The sequence below is a fragment of the Mustela nivalis genome (genome assembly GCF_964662115.1).
Source record: "Mustela nivalis genome assembly, chromosome: 5".
Lineage (NCBI taxonomy): Eukaryota > Metazoa > Chordata > Mammalia > Carnivora > Mustelidae > Mustela > Mustela nivalis.
The window spans coordinates 119909331-119936006 of record NC_139024.1 but is presented as its reverse complement, the minus strand read 5'-3'; the positions used below and the strand labels follow the sequence as shown (position 1 = coordinate 119936006).

At 41.3% G+C, this 26676-nt stretch overlaps 3 protein-coding genes and 2 pseudogenes across 5 annotated transcripts in view; 3 read left to right on the top strand and 2 right to left on the bottom strand.

The window, feature by feature from the left end:
- LOC309865784 (butyrophilin subfamily 1 member A1-like) overlaps positions 1 to 6390 on the top strand; it is a 39872-nt gene extending 33482 nt beyond the window's left edge. Inside the window, exons 5-7 of the mRNA XM_082732598.1 lie at positions 691 to 717; positions 4087 to 4113; positions 4526 to 6390. Of these exons, the coding sequence (XP_082588724.1) occupies positions 691 to 717; positions 4087 to 4113; positions 4526 to 5193 (722 nt within the window). The 3' untranslated portion in view covers positions 5194 to 6390. The remainder of the gene's footprint in view (positions 1 to 690; positions 718 to 4086; positions 4114 to 4525) is intronic.
- LOC309865789 (butyrophilin subfamily 3 member A3-like) overlaps positions 1 to 26676 on the top strand; it is a 488935-nt gene that overhangs the window by 160462 nt on the left and 301797 nt on the right. The gene's annotated exons all lie outside the window — the stretch shown is intronic.
- LOC309865779 (butyrophilin-like protein 1) overlaps positions 1 to 26676 on the bottom strand; it is a 507893-nt gene that overhangs the window by 289389 nt on the left and 191828 nt on the right. The window lies entirely within an intron of this gene.
- LOC309865157 (CREB-regulated transcription coactivator 2 pseudogene) overlaps positions 1 to 26676 on the top strand; it is a 296465-nt pseudogene that overhangs the window by 138603 nt on the left and 131186 nt on the right. The window lies entirely within an intron of this gene.
- On the bottom strand, positions 17671 to 18651 carry LOC309865158 (H/ACA ribonucleoprotein complex non-core subunit NAF1 pseudogene; annotated as a pseudogene). The gene has a single exon. The product of its transcript is annotated as an H/ACA ribonucleoprotein complex non-core subunit NAF1 pseudogene (transcript).

Sequence of the window (26676 nt, the reverse complement as noted above, 5' to 3'; positions counted from 1 at the left end):
TCCGCCAGTCCTACCTTTCAGAAAGTGGTTGATTTTCTATTTCTAGAATTGCTGTTCTTCTCTTCAATCTCCCATTGGATTTGTAGGTGTTCAGAATGGTTTGATAAGCTATCTAGCTGATCTCCTTCTACCTGATGTAGTCTCAGCCTGCTACTTCTCTGCCATCTTGACTCCTCTCAAAAGTTCTTTTGATTTTTATTTTAACTGTCATTTTGATGGTTTTGCTATTCAACTACATTTTCTTTCTTTTTTTTTAATTTCTTTTCAGTGTTCCAAAATTCATTGTTTATGTAGCACACCCAGTTCCATGCAATATGTGCCCTCCATAATACCCACCACCAGGCTCACCCAACCTCCTTCCCCTCTCCCCTCCAAAACCCTCAGTTAGTTTCTCAGTGTATTTATTTTTAATGTTGTGGTTTTTAAGACTCAGGACAATAACTTGGCAAAGGTCATGCAGCAAGAGGCAAGCATGGAACTCAGCCTGCAATGCCAGCTCTCTGACCTGTGGTCCAGGGAATTTCCCAAAACATCCTATTTGCCCATGTCAGAAGGGTATCTCCTCTCTAGCCTCTTTCCTTATTCTGTTGATAGTATCACCTGTAGCACAGAGAGGAGTCAAGTGCCAGTAGATCAATACTATGCAGACTTGTTCTGGCTCATGTCTCACCAGGGTGTTTTCCCTTTCAGCCTTGAAGAAAGCAAAACTGTATGCAGGTAAGTGACTCAGTTTCCTGTGGCTTTACCTCAACAGCCTCCACTGTGCCACCTTCTCTCTCATTGGACCACACCCCAGGATGGGGTTGATGTCCCTGATCTCCTTGTTATGTTTGTTGTGTCCTTCTGAAGACTGCATGGACTGTCCTTGGGAACACAAATCTGCCTCTATTCTGACCCATCCTCTACTGTAGGTTGCTGTTAGAATTAGCAACATCCTCTGGACACACCTTGTTCAACAGAGAGTTTTTTTGGTCCAGTGACAACAGAGTGGTCATTTGTAAGGGCAGTTGGACCATGGCATTGAGGATGTACTTCAGAATTTGCTATCTCTGGAAGATTTCAGAAATCAGCCTTGCTTGCTTAGGACTCAGGTCTTCCATAAGGGATCCTTTTTTCTGAATCCATTTTACCATGAAATTCCTACCTCTTTTTGGATCTTGCTTTGGTTTTCCCGTTGTTGTTGTTGTTTTTGTTTGTTTGTTTGTTTTGGTTTTTGGGTTTTTGTTTGTTTGTTTTGTTTTTTGGTTTTTTGTTTGTTTTTTTGTTTGTTTTTGCTTTTTTTTTCTGTTTTTCTGAAGTGATGGTCTTCATTTTGCTTCTGCATGCTCTTACTCCTTGTCCAAGCCAGGTATCTTCCTCTAAACCTCCATGGTTGTTTTGGAAGTAGTTATCTTTAGCTTAGCTGTTCTGATTCTCTTTTGTCCAGAGCCTCCAGGATATTTAGGGAGTCCTGGTAGTAGGTTTGTGAGATACTCGCCATTATAAACAAAATCCTATGTATGTGTTTGTATTACAGCGTTAAGAAATTAATTTTTTAAAGAACAGTAACATAATTGTTCACAACCATTATCTCTCCTTTTAAGAGAAATCTGGGTTTACCTGATGGGCTCAGTACTGGTCAGATTTATGAAGGGCAATGTGTGAGGATTGCAATAGGAGAAGCTCAGAGGAGTGAAAATTGTTAACCAGAGAAAATTTGGGAGTAAATCAGGGAAAGAAAAGGTGGTTGGAGAAGAGAGGAGGAGATGAGAAGGAAAGTAGAGAGCCTGTGATTCCTCTCAGAGACACTTTGGGTGTCTGAGAGTAGAAGAGATACTTTGGGTGGCTTTGGGTAGATGACAGACCACAAATGACAGCCATGGTGGTTAGAGTGGGAAGTACACAGAGGAATGCAAGTTATTGGGTGTGGAAAAAATATAAAAAATCCTTGGTCCATGTTTGAGAGGTTTCTGAAAAGACTTATATTTATTTTCAGGTGTTTTGAAGTAATTTTCTAACTGGGTTGGCTTCACAATAATGAGGCCATCTCACGGTTCCAGTTGTAGTTGGGGGAGGAGTGTGATCCTTGGGTTGCTAATGCTATGAAAGGTTTTCCAGAGCACCCTCTAGCATTGGAGTGGGTTATGAATCTTGGCCTTTTGAATACATAACATGTGCCTTTTCTGTCCTGGCTCTTTGTATTTATAATCAGGGACACAGTCTGTGAGAACAGAAAAGGGGGAACCAAGGGTGTAAGAGTCTAAGAGTCTAAGATGTATGAGGAACATTCTTTAGAGAGACTCACTGAATCTTGGGACTTACCTGTTAAAAATGTGGATTAAATAGTCTTCTTTTAGCATCACCCCATTCTCTACTGGATTGAAATGCCCGTGTTTTAAAGTATACCTTACATGCATTCTTTTTATTTTGTAAGGACAGACACACTTAGAATAGAATCAACACTTTCACATTGGTGGGCTCATAATGTGATGGGAACAAATATCTAATCTGATCTTATTAATGAAATTGGAAGAATAATTTCTAATGATCAGCTTGCTCTGGAAATGAGGTGAAGAATGTGCTTGGACCACAGAAGGGCAAAGCATAGCTCTAGGTTTACTATAGAGACTTAGAATGGAACACCAACTCCCTTGCTCCTCTTCCTTCTTTTCCTCCTCCTGATTCCTGTTTGCTAATCTGTGTCAGTTGTCATACAGAAATGTAGAGTTTGCTGTCAGCTAATATCTTAGTAAAGAACAAGTAAAGTTCCCTTTTCTCAAAATGTGACATGTCCACCCACTTCATGTGATCTGTTGGTATAAGCAAATCAACAGAGCTGGACATACTACTTTATCTGAATAAACCTGTGGGAGAATAGGTGTCCCTTGTTGTCAGCAAATATTCAAGAAGGTGTCCCGTTCTTGTTTTATATTCATTCTAATTTTGTTCTGGAGTTTCTGTCCTATTGAAGGTAACAGCTTTACCATGCAGACTTTTCAGGGTCTTATGACAGATATACATTTGCTGTGATCAGTTAACTTATTTTCTTCTTCCCAAAAGGGAGTATGAAGGTTGGAGGAGTTCATGCTTTGTGTCACTGAGGGACAAGGTCCCTGTATTCTTCTCTTGCTCATTTCAGGTCCTCACTTTATAGAGGGTAGCTTGATATCTTCCTTAGGATAATTGGGTTTGAGGTTCCAATTAGGTTTCTGAAGAAATTGTTATTCTACCCCTGCCCCATTCATATCTCCAGTTTGTTAATCTTACTCACATCTGTAAAGTCCTCTCTGACAAAACATATTCACAGTTTCTGGGGCATATGACACAGCCATACTTTGGGGCTGATCATGTGTGGTGTCTCCTGCTGCTTTTGATCTCTCTAGGTGATTATAGGGAGAAGCAGGGATGTTTCTCCTTGCAATACTCCATGATATAGGGAAGTAAATTCATTACATTCTTTCACTAGATGTATGTCTTTCTTGCTTTGAACTTTTCTCTTTCCTTCCTTGAATCTTCTCCATTACCTCTTGATGGGGCAAGATTTATCTTGTGCCATATCCTGAGTTCTCCTCACCCATAGCTGAGAGTCATCCTCAAAGTGCAGCTCCACCCAGTTTTATTGCTCTACCATGGTTTTGAATCAGTCTGCAAGTTCAGTTCAGTCAGTTCGTTACAAGTAAATGGAGGCCTCAGAAATTTTGATCTCCTCAGTTCTTTCTCAAGAAAACTTAGTTTTCAGGATGGTTATGTGGCTAGGGATTGAGAAAGAATATTTTGATAATGAAATCTGTGCAAAAAGTCTTCTTTTTAGGACAGTACCCAGTCCCTCAATGGTGTTAAACTTTATGGCTTGGGTTTAATGGGAATACTGTAGCATGATGGCTGTGGTTGTTAGCATGTATGTGTCTGAGAGAGGAGAGAGAGAGAGAAGAGAGAGAAAGACAGACTGTGAGTGAAAAATAAATTCATCAGGTGAATGCTTCCAAAATATTTTTCCCTATAACTCTTGGTTCAGTGATTTCAGAGATAGGTACCAACACTGGTCTGTACAGTCTCCTCAAGTCTCTGATTTGTTGTTCACATTTGTACAATTTGGTTTTCTTGTAGATTGGCGGAAGGAGAAGTTCCAGGCCTGTGAGTTACTTCTGTCATTTGGGTGCTCCTACTGCTATCCCATGGCTGCTGACATCTCCTTCAGCTTGCTGTGGTGATACAGATGCTGGCATCATCAGTGGTGGTGGGGTGGGATGGGGTGGTGAAATCATGTAGCTGAGATTACTGGGTTTGACTGATACTGGATATATATGGGTATTCTTTAGTGTTGGAGTCCTGTCTGGACTCAAGTGCCCTGTGACATGTCTAACCCCCAGATCAGTCTTATGCTTACTTCTTCCTGTTGGAGGCTGTGTGCTTGAGCCAGAAGGCTCTCATCTCAGGAGGTTTAGCCCTCCTTGCATGCAGCTAGGTGTCTGTGGGTGGGGTGGTGGTTGTGTGCCTTGTTATGTGGTAGGGCAAGTCCTTGAATGATTGGTAACTGTCTCTGCAGTGACTGTCCGTCTGGATCCAGAGTCTGCCCATTCCAGCCTTGCTGTCTCTGATGACAAGACTAGTGTGACCTTCAAGTACTCACCCAAGTACTCAGATGATGGAGTCTATAGTGTCTTGGGTCATGAAGGCATCACATCAGGGTGCTGTTACTGGGAGGTGGAGATCAGGAATGCAGAAAAAAGTGAGTGGGCACTGGGGGTCTGTAGGAGAGATGTGGAGAGGAAAGGCTGGTACCAGGAAGGGCCAGAAAAGGGGTTCTGGGTTGTGGGGATGTATGAAAAGGGATTCTATTCCCTCCCTGCTAATGGAGAACATGCTGTGCCAATTCCCCAGAGGGTAGGGGTTTTCCTGGACCTGAAGGAAGGGGATGTCTCCTTCTACAACATGACTGATGGTTCCCATATTTTCTCCTTCCCTCTCTCTTCCTCCTCTGGGACTCTGTTTCCATACTTCAGGTTGAGGTCAGGAGATGTGTCCCTGACCATCTGCTCTGGGGTGGGTGGGCCTGTGCAAACCTCTGTACCTGTTAACAACCCTCCTTGTTCTTCAGAGGATCCTGCGAGCCTCTCAAGACAGGGGTTCAGTTCAGGCTGTGGTGTTGATGGTGATGTCCCAGGGGCTGAATCCCCATTACTCCCCTGTGGTCCTGAAGCTATGTCCCCATAATGCTCCAACCCTGTCCCAGCTTCCTCATGGTGGGTTCTCCTGGAGCTGAAGATTCCCAGGGGTACTAGCCTCTGAAGTTAATCCTGAATGACCTGGTGTCTTGCCCTTCTTTTCTGGTATAGACTGCTGGGCTAAGGTTATGAGAATTGTTGGTTCATGCCTTATTTTCAGGTATTAGAAGATAACTGTTGACTTTTTCATCTGTAATGGGTTTGGCTGAATTTTGGTATTGGAAGTCATGTTTCTTTTGATCATGAGCATTATTTCATGGAGTTCTTGTATTGTTTTGATATGTAATGAGATGAGGTCTGAATTATTCTGAAGAATTAAATGGGTTTTATTTTATATAGTTTGAGTTGTGTAGATGAACCCAGAGACTACAGGTGGGTTACCTGCTCTCTTTAGGTAATGTGCACTCTGACTAAAAAACATTGTCCATCTAAACATTTCTAAAGAAATGTATGGCTAATGGACTTGAAGAAGAGTGGAGTATAATATTCTATTGTACATGCTTCCTATTCTGGAATGGATGAGACATACTTATCTTAAAGAACATTAGTAAATATTTATTTTTTTTCTGAAATACTGGTGCTGCATTAATTCAGGGAATGGAAAAAATGACAGTTTGGGTTTCCTTGTGAGTCAACAGCAGTAGGAAAGAACAGAACTGCTACCAGAATAAAGAGGTAAATCAACATGAGTGTTTTCAGACCCTGGGTGAATTGCAGAAAACTTTGACCATGAGCACAGTTCCAGGATCTATGTACAGCTTCTGAGTACTTCTAGTCCAATTGTAACAGTGGATGGAACCCACAGGAAACAGAAGGAAGCCAGACTTTTGAGGACTCAGACCTTAATGAATAAAGGTTTGTTGGCTCCTGAAGTAGAGAACACCGATCTGTTGTGGTTCTGGGAGAGATGAGGAAGACACAGAATTGGAAGTGGAAGAAGGAGGTCACAGATCTCAGTTCCTGCTTGTGACCAAAAATAGGAAAAGGACTGGAGTCTCTTTGCATATTTTTCTATCTTGTCATATAGATGTGTCATTTGTATTAATTATCTATTTTCCTTCTCCCTTCTTACCAGTGTGATTTTATGCAAGTTGTCCATGGTAATATTTCAAATACAGTCTCTAGGTAACAGAATAGTCAAATGAGTGTGGCTGGACTTAAGGAATAAATAACTGATTCAATGCCTGAGACTGCCTGTTTGTTCCATTTTGGGGAAAGAGTGATAACTTTTTCACTTTTAAGTGTAGCCTTGTAGATGGGTGAAAATGTGGAGCTGTTATTATATTGAAGTTCCAGTGTGAGTAAATGGTGTATGTGGAAGCTGAGGAACTAAAAGTGTGAAATTTTCCCCTTATCAATTCATTGCCTTTTGATTCTGATCTACCCTGTATATGCCCTACTTTTTGATACTGGAGGTCATAAATGTTTCCTTTTTGCCATGTGGCACATTTGGCACTGCCTTTGTCAGTTAGTGCACTGTTGGGTTTGGCCAGCAAACTCTGAGATGGCGAATGAAAACATTACTCTAGACACCTTCATAGGAGAAAGGAGAGGCCTGGGGATCAGACACCTTAGTGGCAAAAGACCTCAAGCCAAGCTTTATCTCCAGTTTTATTGGGGTCATATCAATACACAAAGCACAAGCACAAAGCAAGGAGGAAAGTGTAGCCTTAATGGTCAGCACAATAATATATGGGGCAGTGTGTGAGAAGGGCAAGGAGGCCAGGAGTTTATGAAGTACATGAGCACCACATGTGCCTGTTTCTTCTTGAAATTTATACATATACTCCCTAGATGAGAGCCTTGAGCCACAGTAAGAATGTGGCTGCTTTCTACCAAGAAATTTCAATAGAGGCATAATGTTCTGGGCAATCCTCCTTTGTTTTTCAATTAGTCTTATCCAGGGAGGTGTATACAAGTCAGATTTTGTCTATGTAGACACTGAATTCCTACAGGGCACCAGAGGGAACACAACAAGACGTAGCAGGAGTAAAACCCCCTTTTTTTTTTTTTAATTTTATTTATGTATTTGTCACAGAGAGATTGAGTGAGCACACACAGGGAGAGTGGCAGGCAGAGAGAGAAGCATACTCCCTGCTGAGCAGAGAACTCAATGCAGGACTCCATCCCAGGACCCTGGGATCATGACCTGAGCCGAAGGAAGACATTTAACTGAGTGAGTTACCTATGTTTCCCACTTTTGGTATTGTTTACCCCTTGATTTTACGATGCTACTGACAGTGACCTGGAGAAGACTTAGCTTCCCTTGCCTTTGGGTGAATGAGTACAGCATTGTAGCAGGTTGTGTTCTAGAGGGCTGCCTCCTAGGGAGTCTTGTCAGTTCTCTAGTGAGAGTTTTCCTGCCCAACAGCTTCATCTGCAGCTTGTTGGTGAATTTCTTTCTTTCAGCATTGTCCCACCTTGTCCAATAAACAGAATGTCAGTCTTCTTCTTTCAAAGGTATTTCATTTTTTGGATACTGTACCTCAGCCCTAGATGTAATGTTTGCTTCCTATATCTTCTACTTCTGGTTACCATAGAGCTTTCTTTCTTTTTTCTTTCTTTTTTTTTTTTAATTTAGGTTTGTTTTATTTAAGTTTAATGTTAATTCCATGCTGTGTTTCAGTAAGAACAATACAGATTCTGTATCTGTGGCTCCAGTCAGATATCCAGTAGTACAAATTAGCTTCAAGTTACACATACTGAACAAAAGAGGTTGAGTGAGCGAAGGGGGGTCGGGGGCCAAAGGGAAAGGGAAGGAGAAGAAACAAAGAACTGAACATGCATGCAGGCTTTTCCATACCACCTTCAATGCTAACCTGCTTTAGAGGGAGAGTATAAGTAGGCAAGAATGAGCAGCCATGGATTGTTGAACTGTTACCAGCACCATGCTTTTCAGCAACATTTCAGCAGAGTTTGAAAACATTTTACAGCAAAACCATTACGACTCTCCAAACAATCTTTAACCACTTCAAGCTAACACCCAATTAATTTTAAACATTGGTATAAAATTCAATTTAAACAATTAGAAAAAGAAAAAATGATACCACAATGCCTCTATAGTGTAATTAACCTCTCTCTTAGATGCTTGCATCACCTAGAAGTCTAATGGATTTTGAATGTAATTTCCATTTCTAATGGTGGTCTTGCCACATCTGGCAGGAGATAATACAGTAATGCTGAAAAAGCCTCTATGCAGTCCTGTTAGTGTCTTAAAGAACCTAAAAGCTGGGACCAGTAAAATCCACAGAAATTCACTCTTGCCTTTAAGAGCTTTTGAAAACTGTTTTTTAAAATTTAAAAAAAAAAAAAAAAACCAAAAGGGCAGGAACCTAAATTCTGAGACCAAATGTAAAAGTCAGATTTGGTGGTTCTCAGTGACAATGGGAGAATTTCCAATGGGAGTGGGATGGGAATGAATGGGGTAGTCAGAGATGGTTTCTCTTGTTGGCTTTTATGTCTCACTGATTTTCATCTTCCACACCCTGCAGCGCTTCTTTATTCTGCTCTTCACCATCACCCTGCATGTCTGAAGTCCATAGTGTCAGATTATCACGTAACAACTGCATGATAAGTGTAGAGTCCTTATAGCTTTCTTCACTCAGCGTATCCAGTTCTGCAATTGCATCATCAAAAGCTGCTTTTGCCAACCTGCAGGCACGGTCGGGGGAATTAAGAATTTCATAGTAGAATACGGAAAAGTTGAGAGCAAGACCTAAGCGAATTGGATGCGTTGGTGGAAGTTCTGTCATTGCAATATCACTAGCAGCTTTATAAGCCACTAGGCTGTTCTCTGCAGCCTCCTTCCTGTCATTTCCCGTGGCAAATTCAGCCAGATACCTGTGGTAGTCCCCTTTCATTTTATAATAGAAAACCTTGGACTCTCTCAGCCTCTCGCTCCGTCTCTCTCTCTCTTTTTTTTTTAAAGATTTATTTATTTATTTGATAGACAGAGATCACAAGTAGGCAGAGCAGCAGGCAGAGAGAGAGGAGGAAGCAGGCTCTCCGCAGAGCAGAGAGCCCAATGTGGGACTCAATCCCAGGACCCTGAGATCATGACCCGAGCCGAAGGCAGAGGCTTTAACCCACTGAGCCACCCAGGTGCCCCTCCATAGAGCTTTCTTTTATTTATTTCATAATTAAATGCCTCTTTCTTAATAATTCTTTATATCAGATTTTCCCTGTTAACATGAGTGATGTGGTTTCTGCTTTCTGACTGGAGTGATACAAACATCTAAACTAAACTCTGTCTTGGAGGAGGGCATTGCACCACTCATAGTACATGGGAAAGGGTAGTGGAGGAATTTTTAAATTTATCAAAATATTTGCCCCAACAATAAAGTCATAAATATACTCTCTGGGATCTTTGTATATATTTTAAATACTCTATGTGGTAATAAATTATCTGACTTCATCTCCTCCTACAGTATACTTTGTGGCTTTATGACACTGGATTACTTTTAGATGGGTTATGGGTATATTTCCTTTGAAATGGAGAGTAAAGGAAGATATGGATGTGATATGAATTATCTGTATAAAAAAGAGAAATATTTTGAAACTAGTGGACCAGCTGCCCATGTAATTCCAGAAAGAATGGCTAAAACCATCATTCCTGGGAGGAGTGAGGTCAGCATCATCGCAGAATGAGTCCTTCCATTTGTCTCCCTCTTTCTGTTTACAACTAGTTAAATTCCAAAACCCAACAAAGGTTCCTCTGCACAGCACACCAGATGCCAAAGAGATCCATCCATGTTTACATCTGAAGCAGTGTGGATTGTGCGTCATGGAGACGAGAGCCCAGGCAGCATGGTAGGGCCTGTTACCTGATTTTTACAGTAGTGGTAACACTCACTTGTGACTCCTATGGCCAAGAAGGTGGGGCTGAAAAGGAGTGAGTGAAAGGTTACTTGGCCTTGTGGGCTGTGGCTGGAGGACCCCACAGCTATGAAGCCACAGAGCAGGGTCCTCTGAGGTAGGACATCTGTGACAAGGAGGGGACAGTGGTGGGAAGGAAAAGGCAAGGGAGGGAGGCAGAGATGAAACACTTTGTGTACTGTCTCCCCTGAGAGTTCAGCAAGAGAACTCCCATCTCCGTGGGCCTCCCAAACTTGAAGATCCTCCTCCTGGAGTGTGGGGCATGCCCCAAACCAAAGAGGCTTAGTACAAATTGGGCCCTCCAGAGTTGCCAGCCTCCTCCTTTTTTTTTTTTTTTTTTCTTTGAGCATTGTCTATACAGCCAGTAGGGTTACTCCGGAAAGAAAACCCAAAAACTTGTTCTCTTCTGCCACCTGCTGTAATACTAAGGAAGGGCCTCTAACCTCCCACCATGAACTGGTAGAATCAAAGTTAGTAAATTACATACAAAATGTGTTAGCTACTTCAAACTACTTGGCAGAGGAAACTCTCATTAAAGAGCATGAAAAATCATGGTAATATGGTTTTGCTAAAAGAAAATGACAGTTCTCCAGCCACCAAGCCTACATTTACAGAAGATTGTGATCTAAGTAATAGAGAATTCAAAATAGCTGTCAGAACAGAATTCAACAGGATACAAGACAATCAGGCAATTCAATGAACTCAGTAATAAAATAAATGGATAGGAGAAGTACTGTACACGAGAGACTGAATTTCTTAAAAAGAACCAAACAGAAAATTCTGGAGCTGAACTCAGTAAATGAGATGAAGATTGCATTAAAAACATTGGAAATAGAGCAGATGAGGTGGAAGAGAGAATACATGATCTGAAAGGTGGAATCTAGAAATTATTCAGGTGGAAGTGAAGAGAAGTAAGGTTTATTTATTTATTTATTTTAAAGTGAAGAAACCCTGGGGTGCCTGGCTGCTTCAGTTAGTGGAGCATCTGACTCTTGATCTTTGGGTTGTGACCTAGAGCCCTACACTGCATGTAGAGATTACTTAAAAGGAAAACAAGCTTAGAAAATGAAGAAGTCTTGCAAGAGCTACCAGTCTCCATTAGGAGAGCCAGTTAAGAACAGTGGGTATACCAAAAGGAGAAGAGATGGAGAAGAGGGGCAGAGTTGTTAATACGAAAGTGTTGACTGAGAGCTTCCCAATCCTGGAAAAAGAAGCGGACATAGAAGTCTTTGAAGTTAATATATAACCTTATTATCTCAATACAAAAATATCATCTCCAAGACACTTTCCGATGACATTCAGAAACTCTGTGGGCCAGGAGAGTGGAATAACATACTCATGGCATTGACACATAAATATTGCCAGACAAGAAATCTGTATCCAGGATTTATCTTTCATACATAAAGGAGAAATAAAGACTTTCCCACACAAAAACAACTAGAGGGAATTCCCCACCACTAGTCTTGCCTCCAAGACATATTGAGTGGAACTTTAATACTGGAATGAAAAGATGAAGGTACAGAGACTCTGAGTAAGCTGGCAGACAGAGTCAGAAACTGCAAACTTATTTTAGAATAGGGCATTAAACACTTAATGATAACAGCAATGGCTAAAGTTATTAAAAATAGCTAAAGCTAAAAAAAAAAAGCTAAAGTAAAAATGAACAAGAGGAAACTGAGTAGACCTAAAAATATGTGGGAAAGAGATGACAAAATTTTAAACTGAGTTGAGACACCTGGTTCTTGGGCTATTCTTGAAAGCTTATGCAGAACTATATTGTATTAGTTGCATTATTACCTTAGCTACATGTCATGTTTAATTACCTACTAAGGGCGTTTTGCATCTCTTAACCTCATGCATGATCAATCATTTACTTTGCTTTTCACCCCTACTCCCTGTTTACCCACTGATTATAGAAACCTAATGGGAAGTGGAAAGAAACATTTGTCTCAAAATGATCTGACATACCTGATTATTCCAGGTCCTGAATGGGGTGCCTTATTTTCTGGAAGAATATAGAGATCCAGATTGTTTCAAGGCCCACCCTCTCAAGGTTTCCAGAAACACCTCATTCTCCTCTCATACATTCACCTCCTTCCCCAAACAAGTAGTGGCTGTCCCTGTTCCAGCAGAGAGCAATGCAGCCTTGGGAATGATAGCCAGCCTTCTCACTAGGCTTTCCTTGTGATAATGAAGATTTCTTTGCCTCAAAACCCATGTCTCAGACATTAGCTTACTGGGCATTAGGTGCTCAGCTTGTCTGAGTTTGTAACACAATCAATAGGTCAAAGAGGAAATCAAAAGGGAAATAAATAATGGTCTCAAACAAGTGAAAATGAAAATATATCAAATTTTGTGGGTTGCTGTAAAAGCAGTTCTGAGAGGAAGTTGAGAGCAACAGAAAACGGGAGCTATCTCAAATAAACAATCTATCTTTACCCTTCAATGACTAGAAAAAGAGGAACAAATTAATCCCAAAGTTAACAAAAGGAAAGAAATAATAAAAATCAGAGCAGAAGTGAAGGAACTAGAGGCCAGAGAAACAACCGAAAGGATCAATGAAACTAAAAGCTGGTTCTAGAAGATGATGAACACAAACTGGCAAAAAGTTAGTTAGTCTAAGAAGAAAAGTGACATAGTACTCTACAGTGGCTAATATAATAAAAAGAGGAAGAAATAAAAGAGGGTTATTACAACGGGTAGGACAGGAATATGTAGAGTCATGAAAGACTATGAATAATTGCATACCAACCAATTATATATCTAAAGGAAATAGGTCCATTCCTAGAAACACATAACTGACCAAGACTGACTTAGGAAGATGTAGACAACCTGCACAGAGCAGTCTAGTCATCTGAAAGGCACAGGTGGAGGCTGAAGCGCAGGAAGACAGGCTTGTAGGGGAGGCACAGACACCAGAGAGCCTGGGGTTGAGGAACACATGGGGGCTACAGGCCCCCAAAATGCAACTGGCATACACAAGGAGCTCTCCTTATGGCCGTTCTCTGCCCACTGATAACCAGATGATCCCTGACCTGGCTGAGTTCCAAGAGACCCCTCAACTTGCTTCTGTATTCATTGTGGAGCCCTGGGCACCAGGAGCTTTGGAACAGTTACAGAGAGATTCCAGAAAAATTGTGTCCCCACTCCACTGCTATCCCTGTCATGAAGACAGCTCTCCCTGGGGTCCTGCCTATTTGTCTCTTCCCCCAGAGCCCAGCTAGTGGAGGATGTGCCTGGAACAATGTCCCTGCAGAGAAGGGGCAGGTCTTTCTACGACCATCTGACTGAATAGGACAAGTACTGACTCTGCCTTCACACCAGTGTGAGGAACCCCAGCCCTCAGGACACTTAACCAGGCCCCGCCCCTCCTAGCATCCTGCACAGCCACCATGGAGGTTTTCTGAATGGCAAAGTGCACTCCAAAGTCCCTGTTATTGAAGCGAACTTGTTAGTTGACCAAGATTTGTTGAAACCACGCCATGCTTGGAAGCTGTCCTTATGTTCTTCCTGATCTTAGTCCTCTGAACTCCCTGCAATGAACACCTTTTTGATGTTAATCAGAGCACCATGTGCTCCCTGACCAGCCTGCCAATGTGCCTGTCCTTCCACCAGCCCCACCTGATCTTACCAAGCTGCACTTTCCCCTGGCACTTCTCATCCCCCGGGCCCTGAGGAGACAGCCTACCCCAGCCTGAGTGAGGGCATCAGTACCTCCAAATGAAGACGCAGCATGATCCACCTTAGCCACCACTACAGCCAGTGCCTGGACCAAGCTTGGACATTACTTCCTGCTCAGCTACCCATCCTGTGGTCTTCCCTGGGCAATCCCAACCCCTAGGCTTCCTGAAGCAGTCCCCACCTCCATGTTCAAGGCTCTGATAGCCAACCCTCACTGTCAGCCTCCTCCCTGGGCCACCTGTCACTCAGTGCTCTGGCTCTCTCATCCTCCAATTCCTCCACCTCTGCTTCCTCTCCTATGCTGTGTACCCCCCTTACCCAGCTGCTTCCACTGGAATCCCTTCCTGCCACCACCATGTGCCCCTCAGCCTCCTGAGTTTGTCCAAGGGCCCAGCTGACACCCAAGAGCAGCTCCCCAAAAAGTTTGTGACAACAATGTCTTTGCTTTGTCCTGCATCACTCAGGATGTCCCCCTGGATACCAGCAAACTGTCCAGTGACCAGAGGCTCTCTCCATACCCATACAGCCCCTCAAGTTTGGTTCTGCTCACCCAGCCACCTACCCCAAAGCCTCTACAGCATCCAACGATGTCCTCTCAGGCCTGCTCAAAGCAACCTTCAAGTGGGCAACCTTGGGGCAGCCCACCATACTGTGGGATACTATACCCACCTAGCTCAATGGGCATGAGCAAGCATTTTACCATCAGCCATTGAGGGACTTCAGCTTGGGAAATCTGTTTCCTCACAGCATGTTCTTTGATGACTGCTGCTCTGACTTGTTTGTCCCCTGGTGTGCACACACTCTGTCTCAGCAGCAGGAACAGTTTAGCATGGAAGCCCATCAACCATCCTGGTGTTGGACCCCCTAGCTTTTCTGAGGGGCCTTTATTTTTAGGGGACAAGGGGCCAATTAGTGGCCTACAGGACTCCCATGCCCTCAACCACCAGAACTTGACTCTCTGTTCCTGCCATGGCTCAGGGCCCAACATCATCCTCCCAGGAGAGTCCTCCCAGGTTATTGTAAGGAAATTGTGGCAGCCCAGGCTGGAGTGACTGCAGATGCTGGCGAGGATGTGGAGAAAGGGGAACCCTCCTACAATGTTGGTGGGAATGCAAGCTGGTGCAACCACTCTGGAAAACAGCATGGAGATTCCTTAAAAAGTTGAAAATAGAGCTACCTTATGACCCAGCAATTGCATGACTGGGCATTTACCCTAAGGGTTAAAAACATAGTGATCCAAAGGCTCACATGCACCCAAATGTTTATAGCAACAATGTCCCCGGTAGCCAAACTATGGAAAGAACCTAGATGTCCATCAACAGATGAATGGATAAAGAAGGTGTGGTATATATATACAATGGAATACTATGCAGCCATCAAAAGAAATGAAATCTTGCCATTTGTGATGATGTGATGGAACAAGAGGGTATTATGCTTAGCGAAATAAGTCAATCAGAGAAAGACAACTATCAGATGATCTTCCTGATATGAGGAAGTGGAGATGCAATGTGAAGGGTTTGGGGGTTAGGAAAAGAATAAATGAAACAAGATGGGATCAGGAGGGAGACAAACCATAAGAAACTTTTTTTTTTTCCATAAGAGACTCTTAATCTCATAAAACAAACTGAGGGTTGCCAGGGGGAAGGGGGCAGGGAGAAAGTGGTGGGGTTATGGACATTGGGGAGTGCTGTGAAGTGTGTAAACCTGGCGATTCACAGACAGATACCACTGGGGCTAATAATATATGTTTATTAAAAAATGTAAAAAGTTGATAACAAAACAAAACAAAAAAACCCAAAAACTCCCAAAAGAAAACCTCGTGATCAAATGTCTTCAATAGTGAATTCTAATGAACACACAGTGGAAAATTAATACCAATACTCCTCAAACTCTTCCAGAATGTTAAGGAAGAGGAAACAATTTCAAATTCATTCTACAAAGGCAGTATTATTTGGATAGCAAACCAGATAAGGATAACACCAGATCAAAAAAGCAATAAACCAGTATACTTGAATACAGATAGAAAAATTCTCAGTAAAATGTTATCAAACTGAGTTCATACATTAAATAAAGTAGACACCATGGCTAAATGGGATTTACCTGTGGGATTCAAGGGTAGTTGAACCTACAAAGATCAATAAATGTAATTCAGTACACCAAGAAAATGAAAGATAAAAATCACATGATCATCTCAAAAGTTGCCCAAAAAAATTAGACTAAATATACCATTCTTTTATGATAAAAACTCTTAACAGATTGGGAATAGAAGGAGCATACCTCTACATAATAAAGGCTACCTACAGGAATCCCACAGCAAATATTCTATTCAATGAAGAAAAACTGAAAGCATTTTCTCTAAGAACAGGAATATAACAAGGAAGGACACTCTCCCCACCTCTATTCAATATAGTAGCAGAAGTCCTAGCTAGAGCAATTAGGCAAGAGAAAGAAAAAAAAGCCTTCCACATCAGGAAGGAAGATGTGAAAATGTCACTCATTGTAAATATCGTCTTACATAAAGAAAAATCTGAAGAGTCAATAAAAAAATCTGTTGAAAGTAATCAATGATTCTATAAAGTGACGTATTATAAATTGTCTTACAAAAATCAGTGGCATCTTTTACACTAACAGTGAAGCATCAGAAAAGGAAAATAGCATCATAAGCAATAAAATAGGAATATAAGTAACCAGGGAAGTGAAGAACCTGTACAATGAAAACTACAAGACTTTCCTGAAAGAAGTTGAAGACACAAACAAATGGAAACACATGCATGTTTATGATTTGAAGAATTAATACTGTTGAAATGACCATATTACACAAAGCCATTACAGAGTCAATCTGATCTCAGTCAAAATACCAAAGACGTTTCTTATAGAAATAGAAGAAATAATTCTGGAATTTGTGTGGAAACATAAGAAGCTCCAAATAGCCAAAGCAATCCTGCAAAAAGAGAGCAACGCTGGAGGTGGCACATTTCCTCATTTCAAACCATACCTCAAAGCCATAGTAACAGAATCCAACGTGGTAATGGCACAAAAAGAAACATATGCACGAATAAAACAGACTAGAGAGCCCAGAATTAAATCCCAAAACATGTGGTCAACTAATAATAGGTAAGGAAGCCAAGAACACCCAGTGAAAAGGATAGTCCCTTCAAGAAATGGTGCTGGGAACACTGGAGAAACACAAGCAGAACAATGAACTCTTTAGATAATCTACTCCTTTCAGAACATATTTTCAATGTGCAGCTAATAAATATTCACAGACATTATGCAGATTATAAAAAGAAATTCAAGCAATATGTTAAGAGAGTTAAGTTCAAAGCTTTCTAATAGAAGTTCCCTTTTTTTATAGTAGAAGTTCTAATATGATTTCTGTCTCCCCTCCTGCCTGTCTGATCTCTGGAGCACTCCTATTGCTGGTGCTCCCAATCTGATGCCCTCTGTTTAGAGCTCATCTGTGCCAGGTGGATCTGACTCCTCTAGGATTTGGCCACACAACCAAATGACCCTTGACACGTGCTCTCCTATTGTTGAGCTTCTGTCTCTCAAATTTAAAATGAGGAAAGACTGTCCTCTGAGGATTAGAGTAAATTATTTATTGAAATAAAGTACATAATGTTCAGAGTGAAATGGCACCTGGTGACTGGTGGGCCTGATTATTTGGTGAAGGTCAGCAGAGAGCAGGATCCTGTTTCTCTGACAGAGACTCTGACACATGTTGATTCCAATCAGCCTCTCAGGGTTGGTCAGGGTCTCCCTTGCTTTTTCTGCCCCAGGCCTCTCTCCCTTGATGTTTTCAAGGTGAAGGCCAAAGTGCCAGTTCTCCAGGCCTTTTCCCACAACTTGGTACTCATATCACTCCCCACAGGATTTGCCCATTTCAGCCTTGACCTTGGATGGACCTGACCTACATGGGACTGAGAGAGAGTACATTCTTCCAGGTCACATGTAATCTCTGCAAATGATTCACTGACATCGCAGGGACTGAGGAATGTGATTGAGACACTCTGGGCATTTCTGTAAATATGAACTGAGTGAAGTCTTTCAATGACGGACCAAAATGCACAGTGTCCTTTATTTTCATACCTTACTCTCAATATGCTCTGAAGAATTAAGCCGTGACACATAAATGGATGTGCAACAGGTTCAAATATCTCAAATATCTTTCCTGCTGTCTGTTGATTGCTTTTAAAAATTACAGTCTCAAAAAAAAATTACAGTTCCATTAACTGGAGGTAGTTTAATCATACATGGAATTATTACTAATTGCTCAATAATACTTGAAAACATCTTTAAAACAGTATCTTCAGGCAGAATAATAGTGAGTTCTTCAACAGAAGGTAGCTCATTAAGGAGTAACTCATCCTTTGTTTTAAGAAGAAAATTTTTATTTTCCTTCTCAGTTTGTCAATCATCTTCTCCAACTGACAGCAGCAGAGGAAGTGATATACAATAGGAATATGATGAGAATGAGGAGGTGCTTGAACTATCTGAATCTGTTGCACTGTTCAAGTCCGAATCTGAGTCTGAAGTCCCTAGAGAATCAGGGGTCCCCGCCAGCTCTGCTGTGCCCAGGGCAGTGATGCAGTTCCCTCTGGGTGGAGGTCCTGGCCTTGACTGTGGCGTGAATTCAGTTGGCTGCTCCTTGGCAGGCTGAACCTTCGCGGCCTGTCTGCTGTCCGGGGACACCTCATCTGACTGCAGTGTGGCCCGGACCCTGGAACAGGTATACACTCCCGAGACTGCACTGCCTGGCCTTGGCCATCCCCCAAACCGGTGCCATTAAACTTCAGAGTTTCCCGCTGAGCCGCGGTGGCCTCAACTACTTCCATGGTGTTGTGCCAGAGGGCCCTCAGACAGGCTCACAGCTCGCTAGGAAAAAGGTAGAACTGTGCAGGTTGTATGGCGCATCTGGCCAGATTTCCCGTCTTTCTAGGGTAACAGCGCGGGATTCTGCCTGGAGAATCGCCCCTGAAGCTGCATACACAGCGGCAATTATGGGGGAGCCTACTCTGCGCTTGCTTTTCTTTTAATTTCTTATTTACTCATTGTTAATTAATGAGTATAATAAAATTTCTCCAAGTATCTATAAGAATGTCTTTTTCCTTGTGTGTGAGTCCTTTGCCTTTATATAGCTCAGGGCTTTAGTGGGAGTGATGCTTCCTCACTTTCCTTGGATCTCAGATATTAGAACTAGAGTGGATCGCCTACTCAGAGGGTGCTGGGACAGGTGCCCACTGTCACATGCACTGTGCAGCTGACCTCTGGGTGGACATCAGCATGCTCCAAACTTTGCGAGTTCCTTAAGAAATTCTCAGATTTTGATACTTTGTTTTGATACTTCGGTTATGGGATGACAGTCTATTGGGAGGGGCTGTGCTCACCAGAGTAGCCGATGTGTGGGCTCCGAGGATGGTGAACATTCGCGCTGTACCCTTTGACATGTCATAGCAGGCTGCCAAGGCAAAACTCAGTCCACCAGCTAGAGTAATGCTGGTTAGAGGAGGAAGGAAAATTTTGAAAGGCCAAAGGAATACTTTCACTCTGTGTGTGTGTGTGTGTGTGTGTGTGTGTGTGTGTGTGCTGTCATATGCCACATCTTTTCAGGTAGCAAACAAGCAAAAACTTGACCCTGCAGTAGAAGATAATCCAGTGAACCCTTCATCTTAAGAGTGTCAAAATAAATGAAGCTCTATGCATGCCAATATGAGTGGCATGGTATATGCAAAGTGCTGCAAGGAAAAAGAAATACAACCAAGAAGAATGTACTTGACAAGACTATTGTTCACATTTGAAAGAGAGATCAACATCTTCCTAGAGAAACCAAAGCTAAAGGAGTTTATCACCACCAAACCATCCTTACAATCAATGTGAAACTGACTTTTCTAAATGGAAAATGAGTGGTCAGAAATTGCATGAGTAAATTATGAGTAAAGAGATGTAAAATACAAAAAATATATAAATATGATAGCATGTACATAAAATTTGGAAGAGATAAGCAAAAAGGAAGAGAAGTTTTTTTTTTACTTTAAGAATGTGTTATTTTTTTCAAAACAAACAAACAAAAATAAATAAATATGGCACAGCAGTATACCTCTGCTTATTTTACTTGAACTTGTGAAATTTTCTGTGTAGGCTTTTGTCTACATCAATTATTTTTTGGGAAGTAAGTAGAAGAGTACCAGTAAGTAGAAGAGTAGAAGAGAAAGTAGACTTTCTAGCTGGCAGCTTGTCCAGGATTCACTCCATTCTCAGCTGCTGGAAGCTGAAGCACAGCTCGCCTTGTTTGCCTTAATTCGCATTTGGAGACTGAAGGAAGGAATGTGTCTTTCCTCTGCTGTTCGGAAAATTTTCTTCTCTTCAGAAGTAAGCAGAAGAGCACAAAAGAGTACAATTAATAAATACTTACAATCTAAGAAAAACAAAGAATGTGTTAGTTTTTTAAAAATATATATTTATTTATTTATTTGACAGGGAGAGAGAAGGAGACAGAGCACAAGAAGTGGCAGCAGCAGGCAAAGGGAGAGAGAGAAGCAGGCCACTGAGCGGGGAGCTGGATGTGGGGCTTTATCCCGGGACCTTGGGATCAGACCTGAGTTGAAGACAGATGCTTAACCAACTGAGCCACCCAGGGACGTGTAAAGAATGTGTTTACACTCAAGTGACTATCCAATTAATATACACTGTTATAACTCAAGTTATTATAGAAGAACTTCAGGGTAACTGCAAACCTAAAACTTGTAGTGGATACACAAAATTAAAAAAAGAGAGAGCCAAAAAACACTACAGAAGCTCATCAATCACAAAGAAAGAGAGGAAGATAAGGAGACAAGAACAGAGACCTACAAACACCCAGAAAACAAATAACAAAATATCAGTAAGGACATATGTATCAATAATTACATTATGTAAAGGGCCTAAATGTTCCAATCAAATGACAAGGTAGAGAATAGATAAAATGAGCAAGACCTATCTATATGGTGCCCAGAAGAGATCGTCTCAGATGTAGAGATACATGCAGAGTAAAAGCTAAGGTATGGAAAATGTAGATGCATGTGTTTGGAAGCAAAAAATAACAAAAGAAGCAAAATCCAAGAAAACAACCCAGAGAAGAAATGCTTATAACAGAGAAAATGGATTTTAAAACAAAGACTGTAACAAGAGATAGGGAAAGATATTACATAATGAAAAGGGGTAAATCCAACAAGGTGATACAACAATTCTAAGTATCTATGCACCCAAGTATCTAAAGCACCTAAATACATAAAGCAAATATTAATGGACAAAAGGAGACAAGATGATATGGCACAACAGGAGTAGGGGGCTTTAGCCCCAAAGTACATCAATGGATAGATCATTAAGGCAGAAAATCCACAATGAAATCATGTCTTTGAATGTAAAATGAGACCATGTGGACAACACAGATGTATATAGACCTTTCCATCCCCAAACAACAGAATACACATTCTCTTCAAGTTTACGTGGAATATCTAGATTATATCACATGTTAGGGCATAAAGCAAGCCTCAATAAATTTAAAAAGCACGCCACACAACTTTTTGAAATTTGAAAGCATGCCATGCAACTTTTTTTGACCCCAGTGGTATGTAACTAGAAATCAACCACAAGAAAAAAACTGGAAAACACACAAACACATAGAGTCTAAACAACATGATACTAAACAACTAGTGATTCAACAAAGCAGTCTAAGGGAATGATAAAGTGGAAAATATATATAAAGATATAAATATCTATAAAAAGTGGAAACATAAAAAACCAAAAATATTCCTCTCCATATAATAAAAAACATGAAAAAATCAAAATGATGAAACAATGGTAAAAAAAAAAAAAAAACTCTGAACACAGGGAAAACATTTTGTTAAAATTTAAAATCAATTAGCCAATGTATGGCACATCATTAATTTCAGATGCAGTGTTCAATGATTCATCAGCTGCATATACACGCAGTGCTCATCACATTGTTTGTCCTCCTTAATGCCCATTACCCAGTTACCCCATATCCCTACCAGTCTCCCCTTCCACAACCCTCAGTTTGTGTCCCAGAGTCCAGTCTCTCATGGTTTGTGTCCCTCTCTGATTTCCTCCCATAAAGTTTTCCCTCTCTTAGAGTGAATCCATATGATAATTGTCTTTCTCTGACAGACTTATTGATGTGATGGTAGGTATTCATCCTTTATGATGGCTGAGTAATACTCCATCGTTTATATAAACCACATCTTCTTTATCCATTCATCTGTTGATGGACTTCTCAGCTCCATCCAGAGTTTAGCTATTGTGGATATGGCTTCTATGAACATTGGGGTTCATGCTCTCCTTCTTTTCACTATATAAGTATCATGGAGGTAAATACCCAGTAGCACAATTGCTGGGTTATAGGGTAGCTCTATTTTCAAATTCTTGAGGAAGCTCCATAGTGTTTTCCAGAGTGGCTGTACCAGTTTGCATTCCCATCAACAGTGTAAGAGGGTTATCCTTTTTCCACATCCTGTCCAACATTTGTTGTTTCCTGTCTTGCTGCTTTTTGCCATTCTAATTGGTGTAAGGTGGTATTTCATTGTGGTTTTGATTTGTATTTCCCTGATGTCAAGTGATGCAGAGCATTCTTTCATGTGTATGCTGGCCATTTGTATGTCTTCCTTGGAGAAGTGTCTATTTATGTCTTCTTCCCATTTCTTGACTGGATTAATTGTTTCTTTGGTGTTGAGTTTGAGAAGTTCTTTATAGATCGTGGATACCAGCCCTTTCTCTGTTATGCCATTTGCAAATATCTTTTCCCATTCTGTGGGTTGGCTTTTAGTTTTGTTGACTGCTTCCTTTGTTGTGAAGAAACTTTTTACCTTAAGTCCCAATAGTTCATTTTTGCTTTTGTTTCTTTTGCCTTTAGAGACATGTCTTGCAAGACTTTGCTCTGGCCAAGGTGGAAGTGGTTACTGCCTTTGTTCTCAGAGATTTTCATGGATTCCTGTCTCACATTTTGGTCTTTCATCCATTTTGAGTTTATCTTTGGGTATGGTGTGTGGTTCTCTTTCTTCAGTCACATTATTAATCTATAGAAATGCAACTGATTTCTGTGCATTGATTTTGTATTCTGTCATGTTGCCAAATTGCTGTATGAGTTCTAGCAATTTTGGGGTGGAGTTTTTTGGTTTTTCACATAAAGTGCCATGCCATCTGGGAAGAGAGAAAGTTTGACTTCTTTGCCAATGTCCATGCTTTTTATTTATTTCCATTGTCTCATTGCTGAGGTTAGGACTTCTAGCACTATGTTGAACAATAGTAGTGAGAGGGGGCATCTCTGTCATGTTCCTGATCTTAAGGAAAAAGCTCTCAGTTTCCTCCCATTGAGAATGATATTTGCTGTGGGCTTCTCATAGATGACTTTTATGATACTGATGTATGTTCCCTCCATCCCTGCACTTTAAAGAGTTTTAATAAGGAAAAAATGCTGTGTTTTATCAAATGCTTTTTCTGCATCAATTGAAAGCATCATATGGTTCTTGTCTTTTCTTTTATTTATGTGACCTACCACATTGATTGATTTGTGAATGTTGAACCACCCTTGCATCACAGGAATAAATTCTACTTCATTGTGGTGAATAATCCTTTTAATGTACTGTTGCATCCTATTGGGTAGTACCTTGGTGAGAATTTTGGTATCCATGTTTATGAGGAATATTTGTCAGTAATTCTCCTTTTTGGTGGTATCTTTATTTGGTTCTGGGATCAAGGTAAAACTGGCCTCATAGAATGATTGGGAATTTCTTTCCATTTCTATTTTTTTTTTTTAAACAGTTTCAGAATAATAGGTATTGGTTCTTCTTTAGATGTTTGGTATAATTTTCCTGGAGTCATCTGGCCCTGTATTTTTTTTTTTTTTTTTTGGCCAAAAGATATTTTATTTTTTAAATTTCTTTTCAGTGCACCAGAATTAATTGTTTATGCATTGTACCCAGCACTCCATGCAATACATGCCATCCATAATACCCACCACCAGGCTCACCCAACTCCCCAACCCCTGTCCCTTCAAAACCCTCAGATTGTTTTTCAGAGTCTATAGTCTCTCATGGTTCCTCTCCCCCTCCATTTTCCCTCAACTCCCTTCTCTCTATTTCCCCATGTCCTCCGTGTTATTTGTTATGCTCCACAAATTAGTGAAACCATATGATAATTGGATCTCTCTGCTTGACTCTTTCAGCATAATATCTTCCAGTCCCGTCCATGTTGCTACAAAAGTTGGGTATTCATCTTTTCTGATGGAGGCATAATACTCCATACTGTATATGGACCACATCTTCCTTATCCATTCATCCGTTGAAGGGCATCTTGGTTCTTTCCACAGTTTGGCGACCGTGGTCATTGCTGCTGTGAACACTGGGGTACAGATGGCCCTTCATTTCACTATATTTGTATCTTTGGGGTAAATCCCTAGTAGTGCACTACCATGGTAGCTTTCAGCTCTTCCGTAATATTGAAAACATGATCTCTGGTCATTTTCAGTTCGGCCCTAATCAATTCCGTTTGGTCACCCATGGCTTTCTCCAACTTAGCTATTGCCTGGATAATTGTGAGCCTGAATTCTCTTTCTGACATATTGTCTATGTTGATAGCCATTAGCTCTGTTGCAGAAGGTCCATGCTCTGTATTATTCTTCTGTTGGGCATTACTCCTTCTAGTCATTTTGGTGAGAGATGGCTGAACGTGTGTAGCTGGATGTGTTGAGTGTGGTGCAGTCAAGGTGCACCCTGGAACACTTCTGAGCAATCAGGGTTCCCCACCCAAACGAGAGGATAAAGAAAAGGAAAAGAAAAACGGAGAGAGGGAGAGAGACAGGAAGAAAAGGTGAGATAAAAGAGAAGGTTCAACCCAAATGGGCCCCAAGGTAAGATTTATGAAGTATACAACCAAAAACAGACAAACAAAAAGACTGATAAATGTATATGACAAGAGAAAAAAATAATATATATATTTATATATATATACACATATATGCAAATAAAGGAAGACTCTCATCAAAAAGAACCCTGAGTGTAAGATTTATATACTATCAGGACAAACACAAAAACACAGAAATACTGGTGGAAGAAAAAGATGGGAGAGTGGTTGTAAATTCTCAGTGTGGGTGAGGAAGGTTGTTTTGATTCTTCCTGGATGTATCTTGATAGCTTTGTTAAAGGACTCATATTTCCTAAGATAAAGGGGTATTAGGAATTGGTCTACCTATAGGGATGGCATTGATTGGGGAAAGGGGATTACCTTGAAGTTTAACTCTATATGAATATTAGAAAATAAAAATTAAAAAAAGGAATAAACTAGACTAAACTAAACTAAAATAAAAAAAAAAAAGAAATTTAAAAAATAGAAATACAAAAGGAAAACACAGGTGTAGGTATCAAAAAGTTCAGGTTATAAGGTTAATATGGGATTTGATGTACTGGACATCTCACTGTGACGATAAATAGGTTAAAAATTTATCTATATAATAATAAAAAATTAACTATATAAAAATATAAGCCAGAATAGTGGGATTGAATTAATAATAAAAATTGTCCTATGAAGTAGTGGTGGTTGTTCTCTTGTCGTCTTTTTTTTTTTTTTTTTCCTTTCCTGGTTGGTTTTCTGGGGGAGGGGCCTGCCACGTGGGTTTTCAGTCAATGATGTTCTCTCAGTTAAGTCCTCCCGCCCCCCTCAAGGGGGTGGGCTCTGAGGAAACTGGTTTTTTCAGGCTTTTGTTCTCTGGAGGATTTTATATTTGTTCACTTTTGTTTTTCTCTCTCGCCTTGACCGCTTTTGATGGTTTTTGTAGGTTTAGAGGAAAGCAAACTGCACCCTGACTTCACTCTCAGAGTGAAGCCTCAGTCTGGCTGCAGAGCCCAAATAAATCCCCCCTTGGCTGTTGGCAAAGCAGGTTCCCAGTCACGGTCCCTGGGGACTCAGGTTTTTTTGCTTGTACCCAAAACCACAGCAGTGCCAGCTGTCTGGGCAGCTCCAGACTGCCAGAGAAGTTCCAAGCAGCAATCGCACACTGAGATTTTCCCACTGGCCCAGGCTGGGAGTACCTGGTCTTTCCGGGTCCGAGAGCACCCAGCTGGTGCCTGTGCTCACTTCTCTCAAGGGAGGGTGTGGGGCACGACTCGGACTCTGATGGCACAGCAGGGCACTCACATGGGGACTGCAAAAAGGCTGTGCTTCTGTTGGCTGGCGAGGCTCCCAGCCCCTCAAGGGAGCGGGGTGCCAAGCACTCTCAGGCACGCTGGTGGTTCAGGGACCAAGACCTGGTTTCTCTGCCGCACTCTCTCTGGCTCTGTGCTGGGGGTGGCTGTCCTGGGTCTGGGGACTTAAGCCCCTGACCCTAACACCCCGATTCCCGCAATTTCCCCCTGGTGATCCTTTGCTCTTTTTGAGTGCTTTCTAATAGACTCCCAAGTTAATGCTATTCCCCAGACGCAGGGCACTCTCGTATTGGGATATTACTTTCCAACGGATTGCCTCTGGTGTCTCTCCCTCCCCCTTTTGTTTATCTTCCGATATCAGTCCAACTTTCCCACTCCACTTTACCTGCCCACTGGCGTCTTCTGCTCCAGTAGAGATCCAGACGTTTATAATTCTGATCTCAGGTTGATTTCATGGGTGATCGGAGTTCTTTGGAAGGTAATCAGCTCACTTTAGGGTACAGGTTGAAAGGGCGCCTCCTCTTACTTCCCCGCCATCTTGTCTCCCCCCCCTTATTGGCTTTTTTGATTTCTGTTTCAATTTCCTTGTTGGTTGGCATATACTTGGTATAATATGTTCTTAAAATTGTTTCTATTTCCTCGGTGTTGGTATTGATCTCTCCTTTTTCACTCATGGTTTTCTTAATTTGAGTCCTTTTCTCTTTTCTTTTCAACAAATTTTT